This window comes from Coturnix japonica, chromosome 8 (genome assembly GCF_054131305.1).
Source record: "Coturnix japonica strain WE chromosome 8, WE-NBRP24, whole genome shotgun sequence".
Lineage (NCBI taxonomy): Eukaryota > Metazoa > Chordata > Aves > Galliformes > Phasianidae > Coturnix > Coturnix japonica.
The window spans coordinates 6,489,639-6,510,800 of record NC_140670.1 but is presented as its reverse complement, the minus strand read 5'-3'; the positions used below and the strand labels follow the sequence as shown (position 1 = coordinate 6,510,800).

The following is a 21,162-nucleotide window of genomic DNA, read 5'->3' as shown; positions in this document are numbered from 1 at the left end:
ATTGGATCTAACTGCTTGCCCATAATGCACAAGGTTCCTGAATACTTCCTCCCTTACATTTCCAGAAAGCTAATGTGAATATTTATTTTGGATTCTTCTGGAGCTCTGACATTCTGAACTGTGAAGAAATAACCATCAGTGCTGCCTCCTAGATGCTGGCAATACTACAGCAGCAAGGGCTGACCCTTGCACCTACGCCACATGCACAGAAAGAACTTTAAGAGAAACAGAGCGCCAGTCATTGTTTAGGATTAACCTTCTCAAACCAAAATAAATCTAGGCCAAGCTTTTATCTTGCACACAGATACTGATATATTGCACGCAGCAAGCAATTAGTGAAGGCTTAAATCATTTCCCAAATTAGTTTGAAACTAGAAGTAAGACTTAGGTAAATATCATTTCATTTCAACTACTAAAAGTGATTAAAAACCTCCTCTGAAAAAGACGCAAAGCAGGTGCAAATCATTATTAGCAATTACTACTCATCTCTTCTCAGGATAAATGGCCTTCTTCTATAACCCCTGAAAAGAGTAATGAATTGAGGTAGTGATTTCCTTAATCCAGTACATCAGTTCTACAAGAGCCTTTTAAGGGAGAGATGACTGACAGACAGACTGAGCAGAAATCCCAGCTCCAAGTCAGTCCTGGTGCTCAAAAGCACTTGCAGATGTGCCCATGGGAAACATCAACCTGTAACCACAGTGTGTATGCACTGGTCTTGAAAGTTCAAAAATTGAATGCATTGTAATTGCAATACGTGTTTCATAATCCTCAAAGTCAAGCTACCATAACACAGTAAGCTGAACAATTCACTGAAGGTTTGTGGAAAGTTAGAACTGGAAAATAGTAAATAGCTTTTGTGCGAGCATTACATTGTTCTGATTTTTATAAGAAAAGTGTTCTTTTTTCCATGAAGCTCTATTACTTCTGCTGAAGTCTCACAATAGGCTAACACTGGTATAGTGATGAAATGCAAATGCAAGAACATATTTTAAAATTAATCATCCATAATTAATTAGTAATCTCTGCTTTCTGGTAAATGACAGATAAATTGTAGAAAATTATCCTTGCTATGAATGATAAAGTCATCTGCAGATTTACAGTATTTTAGAGAAATGTTTCACAGATATTAATGTATTGTAATGACTACAGATATGTCAGAATATTTTATTTAACCTTCCACTACATTAAATATACATATATTATATATATAATCTTTGACTTTAAACTGAACAGCATTCCAGGAGTCAGCTGAGCAATCTGAAGTAAAATAATCTGATAAAAACAGCCTTTGAATATGAAGGAGTGAGGAGAGGGGATGTTTTCTGGTAGCTTTGGTTTTTTAGTGCTCACTAGAGACTTGGTCTCTCTCAGCTTATAGAAAGGCTAATTGCGGATGTCACTCAAGACAACACTAAAGAAAGTGAATTGTACATTGCCCAACAGGACATTCCTGTGTGTCCAAGGCATTCACAGCCTTGTCTGCAGACAACAGAAGAAAATTTAGAAGCTCAATCACATCTTACAACTCAAAAAAACTGCAGTGGAAAAGTACCCCAAATTCACTGAGCATTAAGAGTTTCAAACATTAAGATGAAAATTCCAAGAACTTCCTAAGCTTTCAATACTTGCCTGAGTTAGAATATCAAAACTCAGCCTCATCCTTGCCAGACAACTCTTTGTAGGCAAGCGGTGCTCCCACAGCACACTCCATAGAGAACCTCAAGGTAGGCACGTGTAAGTGGGTTAGAAAGAACATGATCATCTCAAGTTTCGGTTCTCTCCTCCTTAAAACCATCTCCTGATTCCCCCCAGCACTAGTTCCTTGGCTTGTCCGACAGTAGTCCTACAGCAAAGTGGCTTTTCCAGCCTCAAGTGTTTCTGGTATTATATCAGTTCTAAGCAGCCACTTCTTATCACAAGATTGCTCCAATCAGTGCTTCAACCATAGCATGCAGTTCTGAGTCATAGCTAAGTCCTCCACCATAGAGAGAGAGGATGACACTTCTTTGTAGCATATTCACTAAGAAGTTTTGACCATTTCACTTAAGAGCAATATCAGCAGCACTTCACTTAAAACTTTATCCAAGGAGCACTTCAGAAGGAATTTCCACCAATTCATAGCAGAGGTGAAATTTTCCTTGTTAATAATACCATCATCTTCTCTTTAGGCAGTTCTTTTCCCACATTATTTATCTCATCTCCACCTCCTCTATCTGGAACAGAAGCTGTGTCTTGCACTGTTATTCATTCAACAAACTGTTCTGGAACTATCAGTTTTGATAAGCCTCAACTACGCTTCCGTCATATGCTTGCTCTTTTCACCCACTTAATTCACATTAATTGTTAACTTTAACAACTGCTTATTGCTACAAAACAACAAAAACAAAACATAGTTTTAGAACGCCTATTCTCTCCTTTAATTACATACCCGCTCCTTTCCAAAGTCTTGTTTATTGTTCTGTTCCACCCCTTGCTTGCCTTCTCTTTCACTAGCCCTTCTGCTTTTACGCCTATGTTCAACATCACCTTTTCAGCACAAGAATACAGTCTACGCTGTTACTTGATGTCGCTACCTTGTTCTGCTCCATGCAGCCAGTTCCTGCACATACCGATTTAATGACATCCAAAAAAAAAAAGAAGTGGTGCTCTATTCATGAGCCCAGTCAACAGAATCAAAACATGAGATAAAATCCAGTTCCTTCAGACCAGACATTTTATCTGTCATACTGAAGGATTTAGTTAGACTGCTAGTAGAGCAGTTTTTAGACTCATAACGACTTATTGCAGCTCTTGCCAACGGACTCAATCTCCATAATCTTTTTTCTCCAGTGTTTCCCAAGCCTCAGAAAACTGCTGTGTTTTGCTGTTAGAGAAGTACAAAATTGGATGCAAGCCTCACTTTTCTCACAGTTGCAACACTCAGGTTCAAAATTTGATGCAACATTACCAGCTGAGTCAAACAAAAAGGATTTTTAAAAGTATAATCACTTAAGCATACCTGCAGTAGAATTTACATGAAGCTGGGTAAGCATTTAAGGAAGTTATTTATTCACCAAATGAGGAATTTATTTTCCTCTCTTCACTGCACCCACAAGACTATAACGAAAGTAAATGATTTCTTCCAACATATTCTTGCAGTGATCCTATTTTGTGGTATATTGGGATGGGGTTTTTTTGCTAGTTTGTTTTTTGTGGGTTTTTATTTTTCTTGTAGCTGGTTCCAAATAAGTTTGCTTCTAAGTCAAATTATCCCAAAATGGGAAGCTTTGTTTTTCAGTCAGGTTGTGGCAGTCTAATGAGTTTTGTTTGGGTTTTAATTATAGCTAATACTCTCTTTAACCACAAAGAGCCTTACTGTATTGAAGCTGTCAGTGGCACACATGATTATAACTCTGAGAAGGAAACAGTAAATCAGATGGGGATTTGCTAAAAATCAGGCAGGTGTAATTTACCTCGAAGTATTCTACTACTGTATAGCTATTATTTCTAACTTCTGTTACCAGCACTCACAAATCATTACCACCTCTTTAAACAAAGGAATTACCTTCTAAAAACAGAAGAGGCGTAATATTTTTTCCTGAAGTTATTCAGCCGTATTTCAAGATGTTTATATACTGTATATAAAACAGAAAAACAGACTAATATGCTGTACATTTGCAGTGTAAATAAGAAAGAGATATATGCCAATACGAAATACCAAGTGCCAGAAAATCAGTATTAAACTACTTTCTTCCTGCTTAATTATGAAAAATAAAAGTCTTTGCTTCTTATGAAAAAAGATTTCACACATTTACTTGTGGGTGCAGTGTTCAAGATGCCATAAATAATTCTTCTGATCAAGTAATCGCATGTCACTGAGTGCAGGAGGGAAAGAGAGAGGTCACAAGAAGGCACCGGTCACAGACAAGTGCCAATTGAGTACTCCAGAAACAAGGTACTCAGCAACTCCAATGACCAAAAATAAGGAAGGCCACACATCATTGTGAAATAGGCAAAAAGCAGAATCTCTTTTTTTCTTTTCTTTCTTTTTCTTTTTCCTTTTATCTGTACAGAACCACATGGGATATGAGCCAGAGAAAAAGAATAGTCATTACTTTCCAGGGTGTACACAGAGGTGACTACATAAACAGGGCAGAGATAAATGACAACTCCTTAACAATACTGGTAACATTCTGGAAGCAGATATCTTCACCTGCTATTGGGATTGCAGTGATTCAGATCACCCTGCCTCGACAATTTAGGGTTTTAGCATTATATTTTAGTGCAATTAATGTGCTCTCTATTATGCGTTTTTTATTTTTGCTTTTTACTTGTTTGCAGTGCTAGGCATATGACACTCAAAGTGCTCTGCTTCCAGCTGGCATGCTGCGGTGATACACATATATACTGGGCACCTTATTGCAGTAAGCTTACTAGCATACACAGGCAGGACAGACTTGCAAGTAATAATATCATTCTCAAAGGCCTATCTAAACAGAAATATTTTGCACTTCACTGAAGCTGCCAAAACAAGTCATGCTGAGTTGAAGGTTTTGTAAAGCCAAGAATTCCTTCTCTTTTCAAATCAATAACCACATGCAACTGTTACAGTTTCCGCTTCACTGGTTTACAAAAGTGCAAGTGATAACACTGGGAACTAGGATGACCGAAGTCTATAAAGCAACTGATGTCACCTATGGTTTTAAAGAAAAATCTCATCAAAATATACATCCCAAAAAAACCACACGAGTTCTGTGAAGAAGAAAAAACAGCCTCAGCAACTGTTACTGCAAATCTGCAATAGGAAACTTAAGAAACCTTAACCTATAAGATCTCTTCCTCCTCTTCAAATACTCTGTGTAAAAAATGTATGAAGTCTAAATTTATTCACACAATAAATGTTTCCTGATAGGTCTTCAGGAGGACCCCTGGGTCATCTAGCACATTCCTTCAAACTAGTGCAGGAAAGATAGCTGCACTAAGCTACCCAAGCGTTTTATTTAGTGTGCTCTTGAATGCCCTGAAGGACAATGCCTTGCTGACCTCTTGCCAACCGCTCACTATGTCTAATTGACCTCCCTGGGAGAAAACTTCCCTTGTTTAGCTTCAGGTCATAACTTCCTGTTAGACCACCCATCATCACTTCAAATAATTCCTCCTCCTCCTCCTCTCATGTTTCTTCTCAAATATGTCAGTTATACTCCCGTAGGCAGGCTGTATATACTGTGCTCCTGAGACCTGTCTGCACAGGTCATGCTCTCCTATCCTTTTATCATTCTTGACACCAATCTTTGAACTGTTTTCATGTCTCTATATAGTGCAGAGCTCTTAATGATAAAAGCAGTCCCTACAAATGTACTTCTACTTGCAACTGAAAAAACATATCCATTGGCAAGTGGAAGAGCCAGGCAGAACCTGGCTGCCTCTACAGGCTTGTCTTACAGAGGGAGCCTTCTGAACCTCACACCCTGGCATAGGGGCCAAAGACAGTAACAGCCACGTGTCCAACCAACCAACATCTCTCAATGACTGAATTTCCCTCTTTTCTGGTCTTAAAAAAAATAGTAATAATTCACCTCTGCTCTTACATGCTTACTTGTAGGTGAGAATGGTCTTACATGCAAACTGAACAAGGGCACCAGGTCAAGTGCACACAAGAAGGACCTCTGCAGGTGGAAAAGGAAGCATTTTTCTCTCTTCCTTCTATCAGAGTCAGGGCAATCTGGTAGCATAATAACCAACCTTTAAAACCTATGACAATGTCAGTAATCTCTGCTGCAGTAAAGCTGACACAGAATCTGGCACTGAGAATACAAAGCTGGTAAACAATGCCTAAACAAAAACCAAGAGAGAAAAATATCCTAAAATGGAGTTCTTCTGTGCTTTAGAAAGGTTTTCATGTATGAGATTGCAGAGTCCTCTATCTCTAGATCTCATCTGAAGTTAGATGGGATCCTTCTTGCCCACCCAAGAGATGATGAGCAGGACTGAAACACGGATCCATTTTTTAGAGGGAAAAATGTATCACTTTCAATATCAAACAAGCAAAATAAATCTTGTGCCTGCTTCAAATGACTGGTAGGGATGACTTCTGCTTAGAAAAAAATTGTTACAATCATTCATGTCAGGGTTCATAATCCAGACAGCCTGAGAATGTCTGTTATTTTTATGATGTGTTCCACAAGAGGGTCTGTATGAAACACTTCAAAAAGAAAATAAGAATCAAGATTTGTCATTTAGCCAACAGATTTTAATCAAAACTGACTGAAGTTGTTCTGAGAGACTTTTCCTCAACTAGGAAATGTCACCTAAGTAACTAATCTTAATAAGGAATCTCTGCTACATACAGAATTTGCATTGCCAGAAATTATATATCACAGGGTGGCAGAGGCTGTCGAGGTCCTCTGGGTCTATTGGGTCCAACCCTGGCTCCAGCGGGGACAGCCTGAGAGGGGAACCAGGGCCATGTCCATGTGGCTGCTGAAGGTTCCAAGGAGGAGATGCCACAGGCAGCCTTTGCCAGTGCCTGATCCAGCTTCAGTCTTTATCTTACAGTGTGAAATACTTACTAACTGTGGAAATATGTAAGCAAAAAGGAATTTTCGTTCTACTGTTGTATCTTGTGAACAAGGTATTTCTGTAAATTATATGAAAACACATATTTCAATTAAACAGAAAGTTATTATTCCGGACTATCTGAACTTACGCTGCAGATAATCAGCTGCACTTACTGCCTATGTCCAGCTTCCAGTAGTGAGGGATTCTTTCCTACCTCACACACCTTGCATCTTGAGTCTTTTAAGAGCTCCTTTCAAAGACTTACATTTTATAAAGCTTTTCTGAATCAATCAGGATTCAATACAGGAAGATTGCCAAATAAATTACTTTTCATTTCTGCCTACAGTTAAACCCCTGCAGGGATCTGGAAATATATCAAGATCATTAGCCTTAATGCCTATAATAGACACTGCTTTAAGGTGAAGCGAGGAGTAAAACAGTTTAATACATTAGCCTCTACACCCAGGAGACCTGCAGGATCCTGGCCCGGCTTGCATGTAACTCCTGGTAACATCTGCCTGAGTTTGTGTCACTTAAAGGAAACAGGCCTTTCAGCCAGTGCATGTCACAATAAAACACACATGACAATTTCCGTTCAATACCTGGCTTGGAAACATTGTGAGGACCACCTGCAAAACCAATCTCACCTATGTTTGCTGGAGGTCTGCCATGAAGCAAATAACGCTACTGATTGATCTGTTTAAGTTAACTGTAATTCTAAGGTGTGAACTCCCTTGTTCCTTAACTGAAAATCCTTCTGCATGCATGAACACAACTGAAGTCTGTTGCTGTGCTTACTCCTGCTTAAGCTACTCCTTTTGCTATGTTTATAAATGATAAAATTAACTCAATTAGTTTTAAAAATTACCACTGAACATAAATCTGGAGGATTTACTTATGTTGTGATCTTAAAAGAAAGAAAGAAAGAAAAAAGAAAGGCTTTTTAAGTTTAGCAGGCTAAAGATGGCAAAACTGATAATTAGAAACAGGTCACATCCTAATTTTAGTTTCTTGGTTCAGCCTTATCCATGGATAGTTTAAAAAAAAAAAGCCCAATTCTTCACTAATGAACATACGTAAAAGTTAGGCTGGGGATCCAACTCATATTCTCAACTCTGACATATAAAATGTTCTGCAAAATAATCCATTATTTAATATTTTAAAGGCTGGATAAAACTAATTAGTGCCAAAAATTACCCCTTAGCACAACATCAATTATGAGTTCACCCAACAGCCACATCCCTGTCCTAATGAGCATTAATGACTCCAAGAAATCATCAAGAAAAAGGCAAACATACAATTCCTACTTTGTACTTGAGAAAAAACTGATTCAGCCACCAAACATCAGTGATGTACATTTTTGCAACAAGTCTGGAGATTTCCAAAGATGATCTTTTCAAACATTATGTTTCATTTCTAAAATACCAGAGTAGATTTTCCTGTCACTTGAAGACAGTGGTTGAAATCCAAGTCAAGAGTATTGGTATGAAAGACAACAAAAGTAAAAGAGTAATTTCCCCACTCAACTGTTTGTATTGAAAGCACCCACCACCACCCCATTCGCATTTACTGCAAAGTTGGCATTAAATGGTGTACATTATACTGTTATACTCTGAAAATTATCTGACAAAGAACATTCGATGCTTATCAACCGTCACTATCAAAATCTACCACTTCCAAAAACCTGGCCTGGTATCAAATAAGTCATCATTTACATTCTTGAAATGATTATAAAAATAACTGTTCACTGACCTCATTAATGAATGTCTGGGCTCCCCGTGGACTTAGAAGTAAGATAGCCCTTCGTAACGTGTCCCGATAGCGGTTCAGCTCTTCAGTTTTCATTGTAGTGAAAAGGTTGGCAAAGACTCTGCTGATGTTCCTGTCCACTTTTTGTAATGACACATCAAGTCCCAGCCTGGAGGCCTGATCGAGAAATCCCTGCAGTCCACGTATATCTGTAACATAAGATAAAAAAAAAAAAATTAAAAAAAGGACGAATCAAAAAGATCGCTGAATCAATCTCTGCCAATTAGGCAAGCATCACTAATTAAGTGGAAAAATACTTCTTTTTTTCCTGCAGTACTGTCAGAAGAGCATTCCACACAACCTTGCAGGTCCAGGGCAGCATTTGCTTACAGCTCCCTTTCACATAGACAACGGCAGCAGAGAAAGCCCATCAATTCCCTTCCCTAGAGGTCTCTGAAGCACTCTTTGAAAGAGCAAAACACATAGCATCATGGCTGTGGATACCTCCTCCAGCATCTTGAGGCCACAGGGCTGAACCCTGCACACAGTCCCACCCCAAGCAAATCACAACTCAAATGCAGAAAGCCAACAGGAGATGGTAAAGCAGAGGGATAAAGCTCTCACCCCTAAGCCTCCCTCCTTCTTCAACCTGTCTCATATAAGATCCCGCGTGCTTTTCTCTTAAACAAAATAAAGACATTCAGTGTACAAACAGCCCTCCTTTTTTCTTCCCCTTCTACATATCAATGAAGCAGTACACAAAGCTCCAAACTGCTCGGATGTTTTAAAAGGTTAAAATAAAATCAAAATTGAAAAAGAAGCATTTCAATAGGTGAAATAATGCAAACAAACCCTTCAAGATCTGTTTATTTGAGCTCTGTCTCTCAACTTCAAGCTGACTGAACAAAATAAGTTTTGCTAACCCACTTTTTAAGGACATTAACATGGAAAAACACACATTTCATTATACTTTCATACTGAAAACTGCTGGTTCAGACTGTACTCTGTCTTCATGACTAGCAGCATTTTTCAATAATAAATGTCTGAGTTTTTATTTTGTAGTGAAATCTCAAGCAAGGAAAAGGTCAAAGCTTATATTGAACCAGGTTGCTCTCAATATTAATAATGACCTGACAGCAGCTGTATCATGTCATAAGGAGCCCTTAATTTTATTTCAGATATGTATAACTTGTCTTGATATAAGGTATTCTTAATTCTCCTCATATTCACTTCTCACACTTCTATTATAAAAGTTCCTGGGTGAGACTCAACAGTGCAAGTTAGAGTAACCATACAAATACGTAACCTTTTTAAAGCATAAGAACGAAACACTTGGGACAGTTTCATGGAAGGTAGCATTGCTGCTCTGTTAAATTGCAGGGGTTGCCCACTGTAACTAACAAATTTATCTCTGGAAATAGGCTGACTGATGAGACCCACAGAACCCTGGAAACACAAATGCAGCCATAGCTGCTTGTAGCCAATGGACAGGCCCATGGAGGATGCATGCCTCCATCAGGGCAGCTTCACCCCAAGACTTTAATTCACAGAGAACATCTCCATTCCCTAGACCACCCCTGGACACAAAACCAGGCAGCTGGCAAAGAGGAGTGGGTATTGTGTTTTTTCTTTGCACCCACACCCGGTTCTCCTGAGTAGACTGGGTACGGGGGCTGAAATGGGAGAGAGCCAGGTTCTACCCCTCCCTTCAAGCAGAATATCATTAACTCCCATCATTAATTAATTCATTAATTTCATTAATTACCCCACCATCCTCAGCACATCAGAGAGGTATTTACTGTTTTCTCTTCAGAAAACTTCACTACAGCACTAATGATCTCTATATCTATAAACTAGATTGTAAAACCTGTTTTTGTTTGATTAATTCTGAAAGTAAGAAAGCTCTGATAAAATTTCAATTATTAATATCACAGGCACCACTGAAGAGAAGGGATCAAAATCCAACCCTATTCAAGAAAGCAGAATTCCTTGTTGCCTCATATGAATAGGCTCTTAGATCACTACTGATCTTGGCGTAACATGACCATGAAATATGAACTTCTTTCCCCACAAGAGAAGTGATGTATGAGACATAACAAAAGTAACACCTTGCCAGGTTGCAACAGCTGATGGTCTTAAGTGTAACAATTAAAGTAAGTAGTAAATACTAGATCCAAGACTAAAACATTTAAAAGTTACCTTGAGTATATTCACACTACTATCTAAACATGGAAATGGTTGTTATTGTGATTCACACAGATTCAGGAAAGGGGCACAATTATGGAGAAGCTTCAGAAAAGAACAGAAACGATGCTGGTGATGTGATGACCACAGTAGACTTAGCTTGAACACAGCTGCTAAGATGATGCCTCTAGCCAAGCCCATGCTCAGGACAGGTCCCCTCATGGGGTTCTGCTAGTGACACAGGCAAGCCCACAGCAGCTCTGTCATACACAGATTATCTGCTAGTCTCTAAAATCCTGAGTCACTGAGGAGAGGATGGGTTGGACTATGCCAGAGGAATTCAGCACTTATATAACCACTAAATGTTGCTGGTTGCTGAAATAATGACAATGACAAACAACTGTTGACTACAGCTTAAATATTTCATTAAAGTTGTCAAGCCAAGTTTGGATTTCACTAATTTAAATTCAATAAACTTGTGTTCATTGCTATACATATGCTCACTTAATGGGTCTGTGATACTAGAAAAATATTTTTTTAATGCCGTTTAGTCCTTCAAGAATGACTGCAGTGCTTGACAAACAGCAAGCAAATATGTTTACAAAATACACAGCTCACTAGCAAGCTGATGTCTGTGTAAGCATCTGAAGTCGTCACTGCACAGAGGAAGGTTGCTTACCAAAAACTGACCATTCTGACATTGCTCTGCGTATTTTTGCCTTATTTCAGCTGATCCCCATAAATCACTGGTTAGAAACATTGCTGTAGAACAGCATAAAATCCTTGATGGATATGGGAAGACAGTTTGGAATTGGAAGAGCATTTTGTATTCTCTCACGGCAGTTTGTATTCCCTCACAATTTATTCTTTTTTTTTCTCAGAGGAAAACAGCCTACTTCCCAATTTAAAGAAAAGGAAAGGACTCACATTTTTTCTAGCTTGACAACAAAGCAAACTCTGAGATGGAAGAAGCTGTCCAAGCTCAAGTGTACAAACACAATCTGTCAGTTTTTCACAGATATAAATGAACGTGAATTTATTCAGTGTTGGCAATTAGAAAGAATTGCATGACTGTATCTTCCTCAACGCTGACATGCCTGTTCCTACACGACACTGGGGAGGAGGAGAAGGCTTGGTGGGAACTCAGAAGTGGAAGTGGGAATTGAAGAGCAATTTGCAGGGGTGAGTAACCAATTCAGCTGCCTGACTAATGGGACCTTGCATCTCAAATCATTATTTGCTATTGTTACCAGGAGGACAATCAATTCTTAAAATGTCTGAGTACAGGAACACACAAACACATGCACATATGCAGGAGCATCTGCTTATAAATCATAATGAATTAAGCTCAGCTTTATTTTGTCTAACATATCACGTAAGAAAATAACTTGATCTCCTCATTTTTTTCTACATTTAGCTAGTCACAAATCCAAGCAATGTAAAATAAAACCAGATCTTTGTTCCACGGTAGTTCAAAGAAATATTAACAGAAATTCAATTGTGAATTTACTTCTATAACTGCATTTGTTAAGTGCATGTGCTTTATCTCCTGTAGTCTTAACGATGACTCTTTATGTTTTATTAACGCTCAAATTCTATCATGAGAATTATCCTGAACTACTAATAATAATTCCTCATGCCCAGTCATTTCATACTTCATAGTAAAAGCACAGCAATCTAAACTCAATAACTGTTAGAACACTTCTACCTAGACTGTCTGATAAAGAAAACAGCCGTTTGCTGTATCTACACAACCTACACCCATCTCTCTGCCTTTCACAGTTCCTTTAGTTCAGGTTTTAGCTTATACTCAACCACAAAAGTCAGACTGAGTGATTCTAAATGATCTAACTGTCCACGTATACCCAGTTGATGCACATTTAACATGGCAAACAGAACTTCAGAGACAACACCTGAAATTCTTACTTCAAATATCAACTTGGCAGTGATGCAACACTCAGAAAGGAAAATGACACTAGGCACAAAAAAAGGTTAATCTCTCTCATAAAAATTATCCCTATAAAAATTGGATATGTATGAAATACTCTATTCTCAAATACAGTCATGTGAAATCAGCAGGTTATAACTGGAAGTAAGTCAGAACTATGTCCTTCCACTTACATCTGGCTTGGGAGAGAACTGCTGTAGCTGAGAGCCCTTTTCTTCATTCTGACAGACACGCCATGCATTCAGATTTGACAGCAAAAGATTGAGAAGATCTTTATTTTACTGTGACTGTAAAACAAAGGCAAGCTATAAAAAAGGGGGATTTATTGGACTATAAGATAAAATCATTTACTGCTTGAGATAATGTTGATCACTGTGCTGTTTATTGGAAGACATCTCTAAAAGCATAATACCATATGTGTATTAGCTTCCACTTGGTAAAGCTTCATGTCATTTACAAAGCAATTCTTTTTTATATAATTACCTGCAATCTTGATTACAGAAAGGAAGTTTGTAGAGTCTGTGATAACATTTACTGTCACCAAATGGTAATATCTGATTCTTGGCCTTGACACGAACAGCTGAATGCAAACATTTTTGTGTGAAACAGCTGTGCAATTGGGCACAACTGGCTTCTAAAAATGGCTCATGGCAGAAAGGAATTTCCAGGACATAGAGAACAGTATATTGCCCATTCAACATCATTTTCTTAACCCCAGTTGACATAAAAAGCAGCAGCATGTGACCAGGAAATGCACCACCTTGGGCAGAAAAAAGCCTTAAGGAAACAAGCTGAAGAAGCTCCAAGTAATAATTTCACACACTCTCACTCTTATCCATCAGCACGTAAATTCTAGGAGCACTAAAGTATCATCACCAAGTTGTATTTTCGAATAACCCACACCAATCTTTTCACTTGCACATTTGTAAAAGAGAAAAGTAAATAAGTGTGAAAAACAATGAGATCAGGCAGAAAAGGCTGCACTTTTGAGTTCTCATTTGCTTGAAGGTATGCTCTATACTTGACACTTTTTCTTCTGTATTCTATTTATTTGAGCATAATTTTGGAGATATTTTTAAGCAGTAACAAGCATGTCAAAGAGACTTGGATAGTTTCATTATTTTAGCTCTTATACACTTCTAAAAATATATTCAATTTTCCCAACATTTGAGAAACAATATCGAGGCATTTTTTCCTTGTCCTTAAGATTCAAGAGAAAACAAGAAAAAAATTTCCTTTTCTTAATGGATATTTCTTACTTTTAATAAAAGGATATTCTGCTTTATTGAAGATCTGTCTCTTTTGACTACAAATGGTGCATAATATTTCCCACCTGTAATTCAGTTTCTTAAGGTAGAATAATATACACATATAGGATTCACTGATTTGGAAGATAATCTACAAGCTCTGAAACAGCTCTTCTAAACCACTTCATTTTCATGGGTTTCCTTTCATTTTACCCCTTTTCACAACTGCAAACTGTTTACATAAGAAATAAGGAATAATAAGACCAACCAAAGAAACGGATGCACATCCTGGAGATCAGACCTCTGCTGCATTGTACACTTTCTGAATGGATGATTTTGAATATCTGGGTTCTTGCTAGAGATAATAACCTGCCTGAAAGATTTGACTATATGCTGCTATTTTAGAAAACTGAGAGTAGACATACATCAGAAGTGGCTCCTCTTCTTATGTTAATAAGTAACAAAGTTCTCTTCCTTCAAAACAATAGGGAGTAGAATACTGCTTATGCTTCCAGATGGGAATTATTTCATACATACCATCTAGAACAATTCAACTTCCAGCAAGCACTGAGATTTTCAACCTAAGGGACACACAATGCAATTCTAATTGTGTGAGTAGAGTGTTTAGACTAGAAAAAAAAACAACAGCAAAGTCCATTACAATATGTTATGACTACAATACAAGATACAACAAGGATATTTGAATGTACATTCTCATTAGAACCCAATGGAAATGTGATGTTCTATTTCTAAAAAACCTGTTTTTCCCCTCTGTTTTTACAGTCTCTCACTGTGCATGTAACATCTCTCTCTACCTACCGCATGTCTGTCTGTATATTTCAACAGTCACCACTAAGGTAATTGCTGACAGCCAGATCATTCTTATACAAATGATGGAATGCACCATTTCAACACTGCCTGTGATTCAGTTATCTCATTCTTAAGTTTTACCTGAAAAGCTTTCTGCTATAAAGACCCTTTCTGCTCATTGCATCCTTCTAGATATGCCAGAAATCAAAACAGCAGTTTTCTAATTTCATTCAGTAACTAAGAGTCATACGAGTACAGTAAATCCATGAAGCCACTTCTACTTCAACAAAATACAATTTTGTTATTTTCTTATTATTAGTCAGCTTCATAAGAACAGCTACAGCAGATGAGACCAATTGAGAAGCTCTGTCTTGCTCTTTAACTTGTTTGGAATAAATGGTGTAAAACAGGAGCAGTCACACAGCAATACTTCCCTCTAATGCTCTCCCAACAGTTCACAGTTGGCAGCACAGGGAATACATCAGGCAGGTGTAGTTCTTGTGTATTTCTATGCTGAATTTCTGCATCATAACCCTCAGGGCCTCAGTGGCTATGTCCTTCATAGACTAGTAGTTTTCCCTTTAGCCCATGTAAACTATAAGCAGCCAGATTAGTGCGTCTTCAGCAGTTTTAAACTGGGAATTTCCAAGGACTCAATGGACTTTCCCCCCACCTATTTTCCCCCACTTTCTTAGTTGTACTAGTATAGATCAAATACAAAACAACATGCCAGTGCTGGCTCTGCTGGACCAACCAGGCACTATGCAATGCCCTTCAAACCTAGAAGCTGCATCTCCTCACAAAAGCTACAGGGTGAAAGAAGTAAAATTCTGAGATTTCTGGAAAGAATAAAGCAGACTGGCAGATGTGTAAGCTTTGAAAAATACAGGGAGCATTGATTTGCCATTTAAGTCTGGATCACAGCCTGACATTTGACCACTTCTTAGAAGAAACTGAAAATCTTACCGTGTGTTTTTGATATGAATGCAAAGGTCTAACCAGAACCCCTTGCGATATCAAAGGCTGAGTTTGTATAAGGAATTATTTTTAATAAACAGTTACATTACATGCATAGATTCCTTTATTACATTTTTAAATAACAGAAAGGTCTACAAATAGAAACTAAACAGGTATTGGTGATTTTTCATTCTTGAATGGATGAGAGAGGGACAGAAGGGATGAGAAAGTCAGATTTGTTGCATGCACAAGAAATTTTTTGCAGATTTGATTTGCAGTAGGAGACAGATGTGACTATTAATAATATTAAATATTACATATAATGAAAAAATAAACTCTACACAACTGATGCTTCATACCTGAAGCAGCTGGTCTGGTTTGAAGGTAACTTGAAGCTTCTCAGGAGGCCCAAGAGCTGAAAAGCTTTTTAAAGGCTACAACAATCCTTTCTCATTTAGCATGAAAGCTCAACTACAGGTCTCTCCTGCTGGATTTTAATGCTTAGCATTCAAAAGCACAAGGCAAACCACCTCAGGAAATTCATTACTGTTGGAAAAAATGTGGACATATGCTTCAATTGTTGTAAAAAAAATTCACTGGAGAACTAGCTTTTCTATTCAAATCACTCATCCAGTTCTTCCAAGTGCAATAATTGCCAACTGTTTGTCCAATGGTGAACCACTTAAATGAGCTGCAATAGCTCCTCATCTCATTACTGTTGCTAATACATAAAAACACTTCTGAGGACAATATGTAGTGTTAGTGCTATATCTTCTTTTAAGAGATAAAAATAGAGGTATTGACAGATATCATGAGGTTGTGGACATACATCCTAAGTTTAAACAAATGACTGTTTTATATCATTTAAATCATCTTAAAGTAAAGAAGATAAACTAGTAAGCCTGATACTTGCTCTGGCTGAGTGTAAGTAGTTCTAAGCCTCCATCCACCAAGACGTAAGGAAAATGTATTTTCTTTTTATAGAGAGTTGAGATGAATCTTTTTAGAGCCACATGATTTTACATAAAAATCTGAATGAAAATGTAAGGCTGGGGTTTTGGGACTGCAGGCCTGCTTGCTTTAATGCACTTCTTACTGTTGTTGCTGTATTTTAAGCTTGGTTATTTTACTTTGAAACGTGATGTGCATGCTTCAAAAATAAGTCCGATCACCCTAAATTAGATAAACAATTGCAAACAAGTGAATCCTGAAATAGTTCGAATGGATAGAGGAAATGTCTTAAATAGAGAGGCAAAAGGCATCTCTTCACCTTGAAAGAAAACCTGCAGTCACCTGAGAATTTGAAAGAGATTCATTCTTTGTAGCTATGCAAAGATGAGTGTGCATAGCCAAATGTCCAGCAGAGAGAAGAAGAAATCACTTCCTTTGATATTAATGGAATGCAGCGTGACTGCCCCTCTTGTTTAAATCAACTTTAAAAACTACACATTCCAATCTCAAGAGAGACTGCAATAAAATTCCTGCAGATAAAGAAATTAAATTCCCCCTTGAGGAAAGGCTACTGGCAGGAAGACCTTATTCTTTTATATGTGCAACTGTAATTACTGCTCACATTTATATACCACCTTTCAGCTAAGGTGCTCAATGTACTTTATAAACACCTGCACTGTATAATAAAGTATCCACTATAAATACACATTACAGAAGCGAGTTGCTGTTATACCTACTTAACTACATGTCAGCAAATCATAATTCAACTCCGTTGAGGAAACATTCTCCCTCTGCAGTGTTTCTGTAGGTTCAAGCAAAAGTCAGGAGCCCCAAGCACACAAGTGGCAAACAGGCTCTTGGATATGCAAACTCTTGTGTTGGTGAGACCATCTGGGGGTTGAGCTCTCACAGATAAACTGTGACTTCTATGTTTACTGCTTCCCAATCAGTCTCAGATTTGGACAACCACATCCTTACTGATGTGTGTTTCATAATGTCTCCAAACCTTTATGCTAAGAAGTCTAAATGACGCAGTGGTTGTTGAAAAAGTCTCCATTCCTCTCCTTACCTTTTCAGAGCATACAACACAATTTCATGTGTTAAAATTTGTGGTGGGTATTTGGTGACTGGCTGACAAGTCAAGGAAAACGGTGAGCGTATTTTTAGGTCAGAACTCAGGAAGAAGAAACCTGTGGCCACCCTGTGTTTTTCAAACATTGTTAATCAAGCTGTAGTTAGAAGAGTGACAGCTGAAATCTGGAAGTTTCCTTTCCTTGGCTTTTCTTTTCCTTGCGAGCCACTTGCCTCACAAAGTGTATTTTTCTACAGACACCGAATGCAGAAGATCAGAAAAATTATACATTGTTCTTTCCTTTACATTTCGAAGCTCATTTTTGCAGTATTGCCTCTATCTAACCGTATAAAATCTATTACAGGCTCCTCTGTTTTCCACTGTAGTCTGTTAAAAGTGAGGTAAGATGGATCCCTACTGAGATAACAAATCTCTAGTGGTAGCATGAGGGAGCTGAAAACAAAAACTAAGTTCATGTCACATATAATGACCATCAATTAGTCTGTATCCCAATAAGAAATCAACAAAAAGCCAAGTGCTAATTATCCATTTGCATTATGACAAACACTTCTAGTACAATGGCAAACACAAGTATTCTATTCTCCAGCAACATGACTGATCCCAGAGTGGAAAATAAATAAATAAATAAATAAATAAATAAGTTCTGGAGAATAAAAACATGAATTTGCTTATATTTGTCATTAGATAGAATATCCCCAGGCATCCCTCTGTTAGCTCCACACTTCTGGAAAATAACGAGTAATGATTACTGTACTGGTAACACCGAGGTAGTGCGCTGTACCAAGATTAGTGCCAAAAGATTCTCCAGTCCTCATAGTGTAAACAAAAGTAACACATTTTAACAGAATGAAAAACGAGATGGTTTAGGCCTTAGTCCTACAAACATACAAGCACTTATTCAGTTTTGTGTGAGGAATCTCAGCACCAAGTCCCCTCCCACGTATGAAATCTCGAACATACAAATAAGTGTTCACGTAGATACTGCACGCTGTGATTTATTCCTGCGCTTATGATCAAGATAAACACTTCAGCTGTGCAGAGTGCACTCCTACCTTTCAGGATCTGAAGCCCTTTTTTCTTTAAGTAGTAACAAAAAAAGAAACAAGCACAATCCTCACACCTTTTTAACCATCCCTTCTCTCCAAACTTCAGGCAGGTACTTATCAGCTGGTGGCTGTATTGCACCATGCAGCTATTCTGAAAGCACAGCAAACTTGCACCTGAAAAGCATGCCTTCCATTGGTTTCATATGTGCCCAGACAAGTGTAATTTCCCAGGTTTCATCAAGGCACTCCATTACAAAAGTAAAAGCCATCTTGAAAACGTAGCTTTTCTTCTTCTCTTAACTACATTTGTATAGAGCAGTAGCAAAAAGAAATATTTACAAGCCCAGAAAAATACTCATTTTTCTGAGTATTTTATATATATATAAATATATATTTATATATATATAAATAATCATTTTTCTGATTACATCCCCTCATTGAGGGTTCTCTCTCAATTTACTTCAGTGATATTAGGTTTTTTATTTGCATAGTTACAGCCTGTAGCATATCCCATAAATACATATATAGATAGATAGATAGATATGCGCATCCCATACATATATATATATTCAAGAAAATGAAATGAGAGCTATATGCCTCAGTATGTTTTAATTGAGAGATTCAATCGTGGGATTCATCAAGACAGAGTTTAAGTGCAACTCCCCCAAAGTCTGACAAGCTTATTTCTCCTGAATATAACTATTAATATGAAGGTCAGTTAGGAAGCCCAACATACCCTAAGGTCAACATGAAGAGGTCTACTTTCTCTCCCCTAATTAACCTAATTCCTCAACTAATATCTTGTAATTTTCTGGAAGGGCATTAGGCAATTCTGAATGCCACTGGGAAAAGACTTATCATTAGAAAAACATGTGAGGAACACTACTGGCTGAGCAGCACCATGCAGGTGCCGATAGCATCCATGCGGGCTGGCAGACCTGCACATCTTAAAATGGTTCACTGAAGCAGACACTGTGCTAATTGCAGTTACTTCAAATAAAGCAGCGGCTTGGAAGAAGAGGAGAAGTTATGCCAGAAAGGATAAAATAGTATGTTACTGCCAGGCATCTAAAAGTCCAATCGATCAGGTAAGGACAAGACTTTAACATAATTACTGGCTTCTCATTTTCTTATCCTTCAGAAATAGCTGGAGAGAAGGAAACAGAGCTATCTCCATAGGAAGTAAGGCAGTGAAAGGAAAACTGAAAAGATTAAAAATACAACTAAAAATTTCACATTAATTTTACATAATTTAATGCCCATGAGGAGAAAAAACCACACTAAATCTGCTCAGCTCATGAGAACTACTCAGCATGTGATGCGTTACAACAAAAGCATGGAAAGTCTGTTTGAACTCTAGATGAACTAGCTACAGGTTTTCAGATTAATACACAAGTTTTTATCTTCATCTTTTATTTTGCTCCTCACTCCAGGTAGAATCAATCCCAGCTTTTTTTCCTGAGACATCACACACTGAGCTCTGCCTCTTTATAGCTGTAAGGTAACTTCCGTGTACTGTAAATAATCAGAAACACAATGATGAGATAAGGGCTCTGCCTCACATTCTCCGAGCCCATTCATGCTCCATGTGTAGATAATGCCTGTTTTAGTTTTCTTACAGCTTGAGCATAAACATCATGATAATCGTAGGGCTCTGATGCTACTCAATACACACTAGCATTTCTGTGTCTTCAAAGTATCTGATTGTTATAATTAATGAATTTTTGGGAGGTGTGAGGCAAGTGACTTCTTAGCAGGATGTGACATAGATCACTGAAACACCGCTTCTCCTAAAAACCAGCTGGAAACATTTAGAAGGCTGAGTAATTGTCTTTTAGACATCATCGTTATTTTAGTGTCTTAGGTTCATTTCAGTTCAGGTATTCAGAATCCCTTCATTCATACATACATACAATCATTCCTCATATTGTCAAGATGTTGCTCTTGGTCACTGAGTACATTAACAGTAGGTGCCTCCCCTCTTCTCACCCTTAGCATTTATTTAGATCCTTCTCCTGATATAAAACTACAGTGACTTGTACAGCAGCACAGACAATATAGTCGTAAAGTTCAAGGAATGAGACAACCATGTAAGCTGCTGGAAACACCCTTATTTCAAAACCTCCTGGCAAGCAGTTGCAGATGCAGTTTCACACTTCATTTCCTTTGACATGTCCCCAGAACCACTGCTGTGTGTATCTAGTGACAGTATTCGAAACTTCACATCCCAGCCACCTCCAAGGCTCTAGTACACTATCTACTGTTTGCATGAAAAAGAATCATTTTTTTTCCCTGAAAACAAGTACTCACTGTCTGTATGAACACAGCTCTTTTGCTCAAAGGAGTGGAATGAGCAAGAAGCAAAATGTGCTTTAACACCAGAAAGAGAGGGGGCTGGAAGTTAGGCTTTTGAGAGTGACTAGGTCACTGATTAAATTCTTCATACAGCAAAATCTATTTCTTATGTAAAGTGTCTAACACAGAGAAGCTCAGATGCCAAGTATAGTATGATAGGATCCAGATAGACATTTCCTTTCATACACTATTACCAAGACTTTCAAGTTCAAGACTAAATAAATAATTTTTCCTGCTGTTTCCACTCATGTATCTTCAATCTGTGTACTTACATCCAACACA

The 21,162-nt window shown here is 37.9% G+C and overlaps 1 protein-coding gene across 4 annotated transcripts in view; it reads right to left on the bottom strand.

Moving 5' to 3' along the window:
- The window catches only part of GRID1 (glutamate ionotropic receptor delta type subunit 1), a 474,308-nt gene that overhangs the window by 206,763 nt on the left and 246,383 nt on the right, over positions 1-21,162 (bottom strand). For all 4 annotated transcript variants that reach the window (XM_015865985.3, XM_032445261.2, XM_085555004.1 and 1 more), the window contains exon 4: positions 8,293-8,498. In XM_015865985.3, the coding sequence (XP_015721471.2) occupies positions 8,293-8,498 (206 nt within the window). The remainder of the gene's footprint in view (positions 1-8,292; positions 8,499-21,162) is intronic.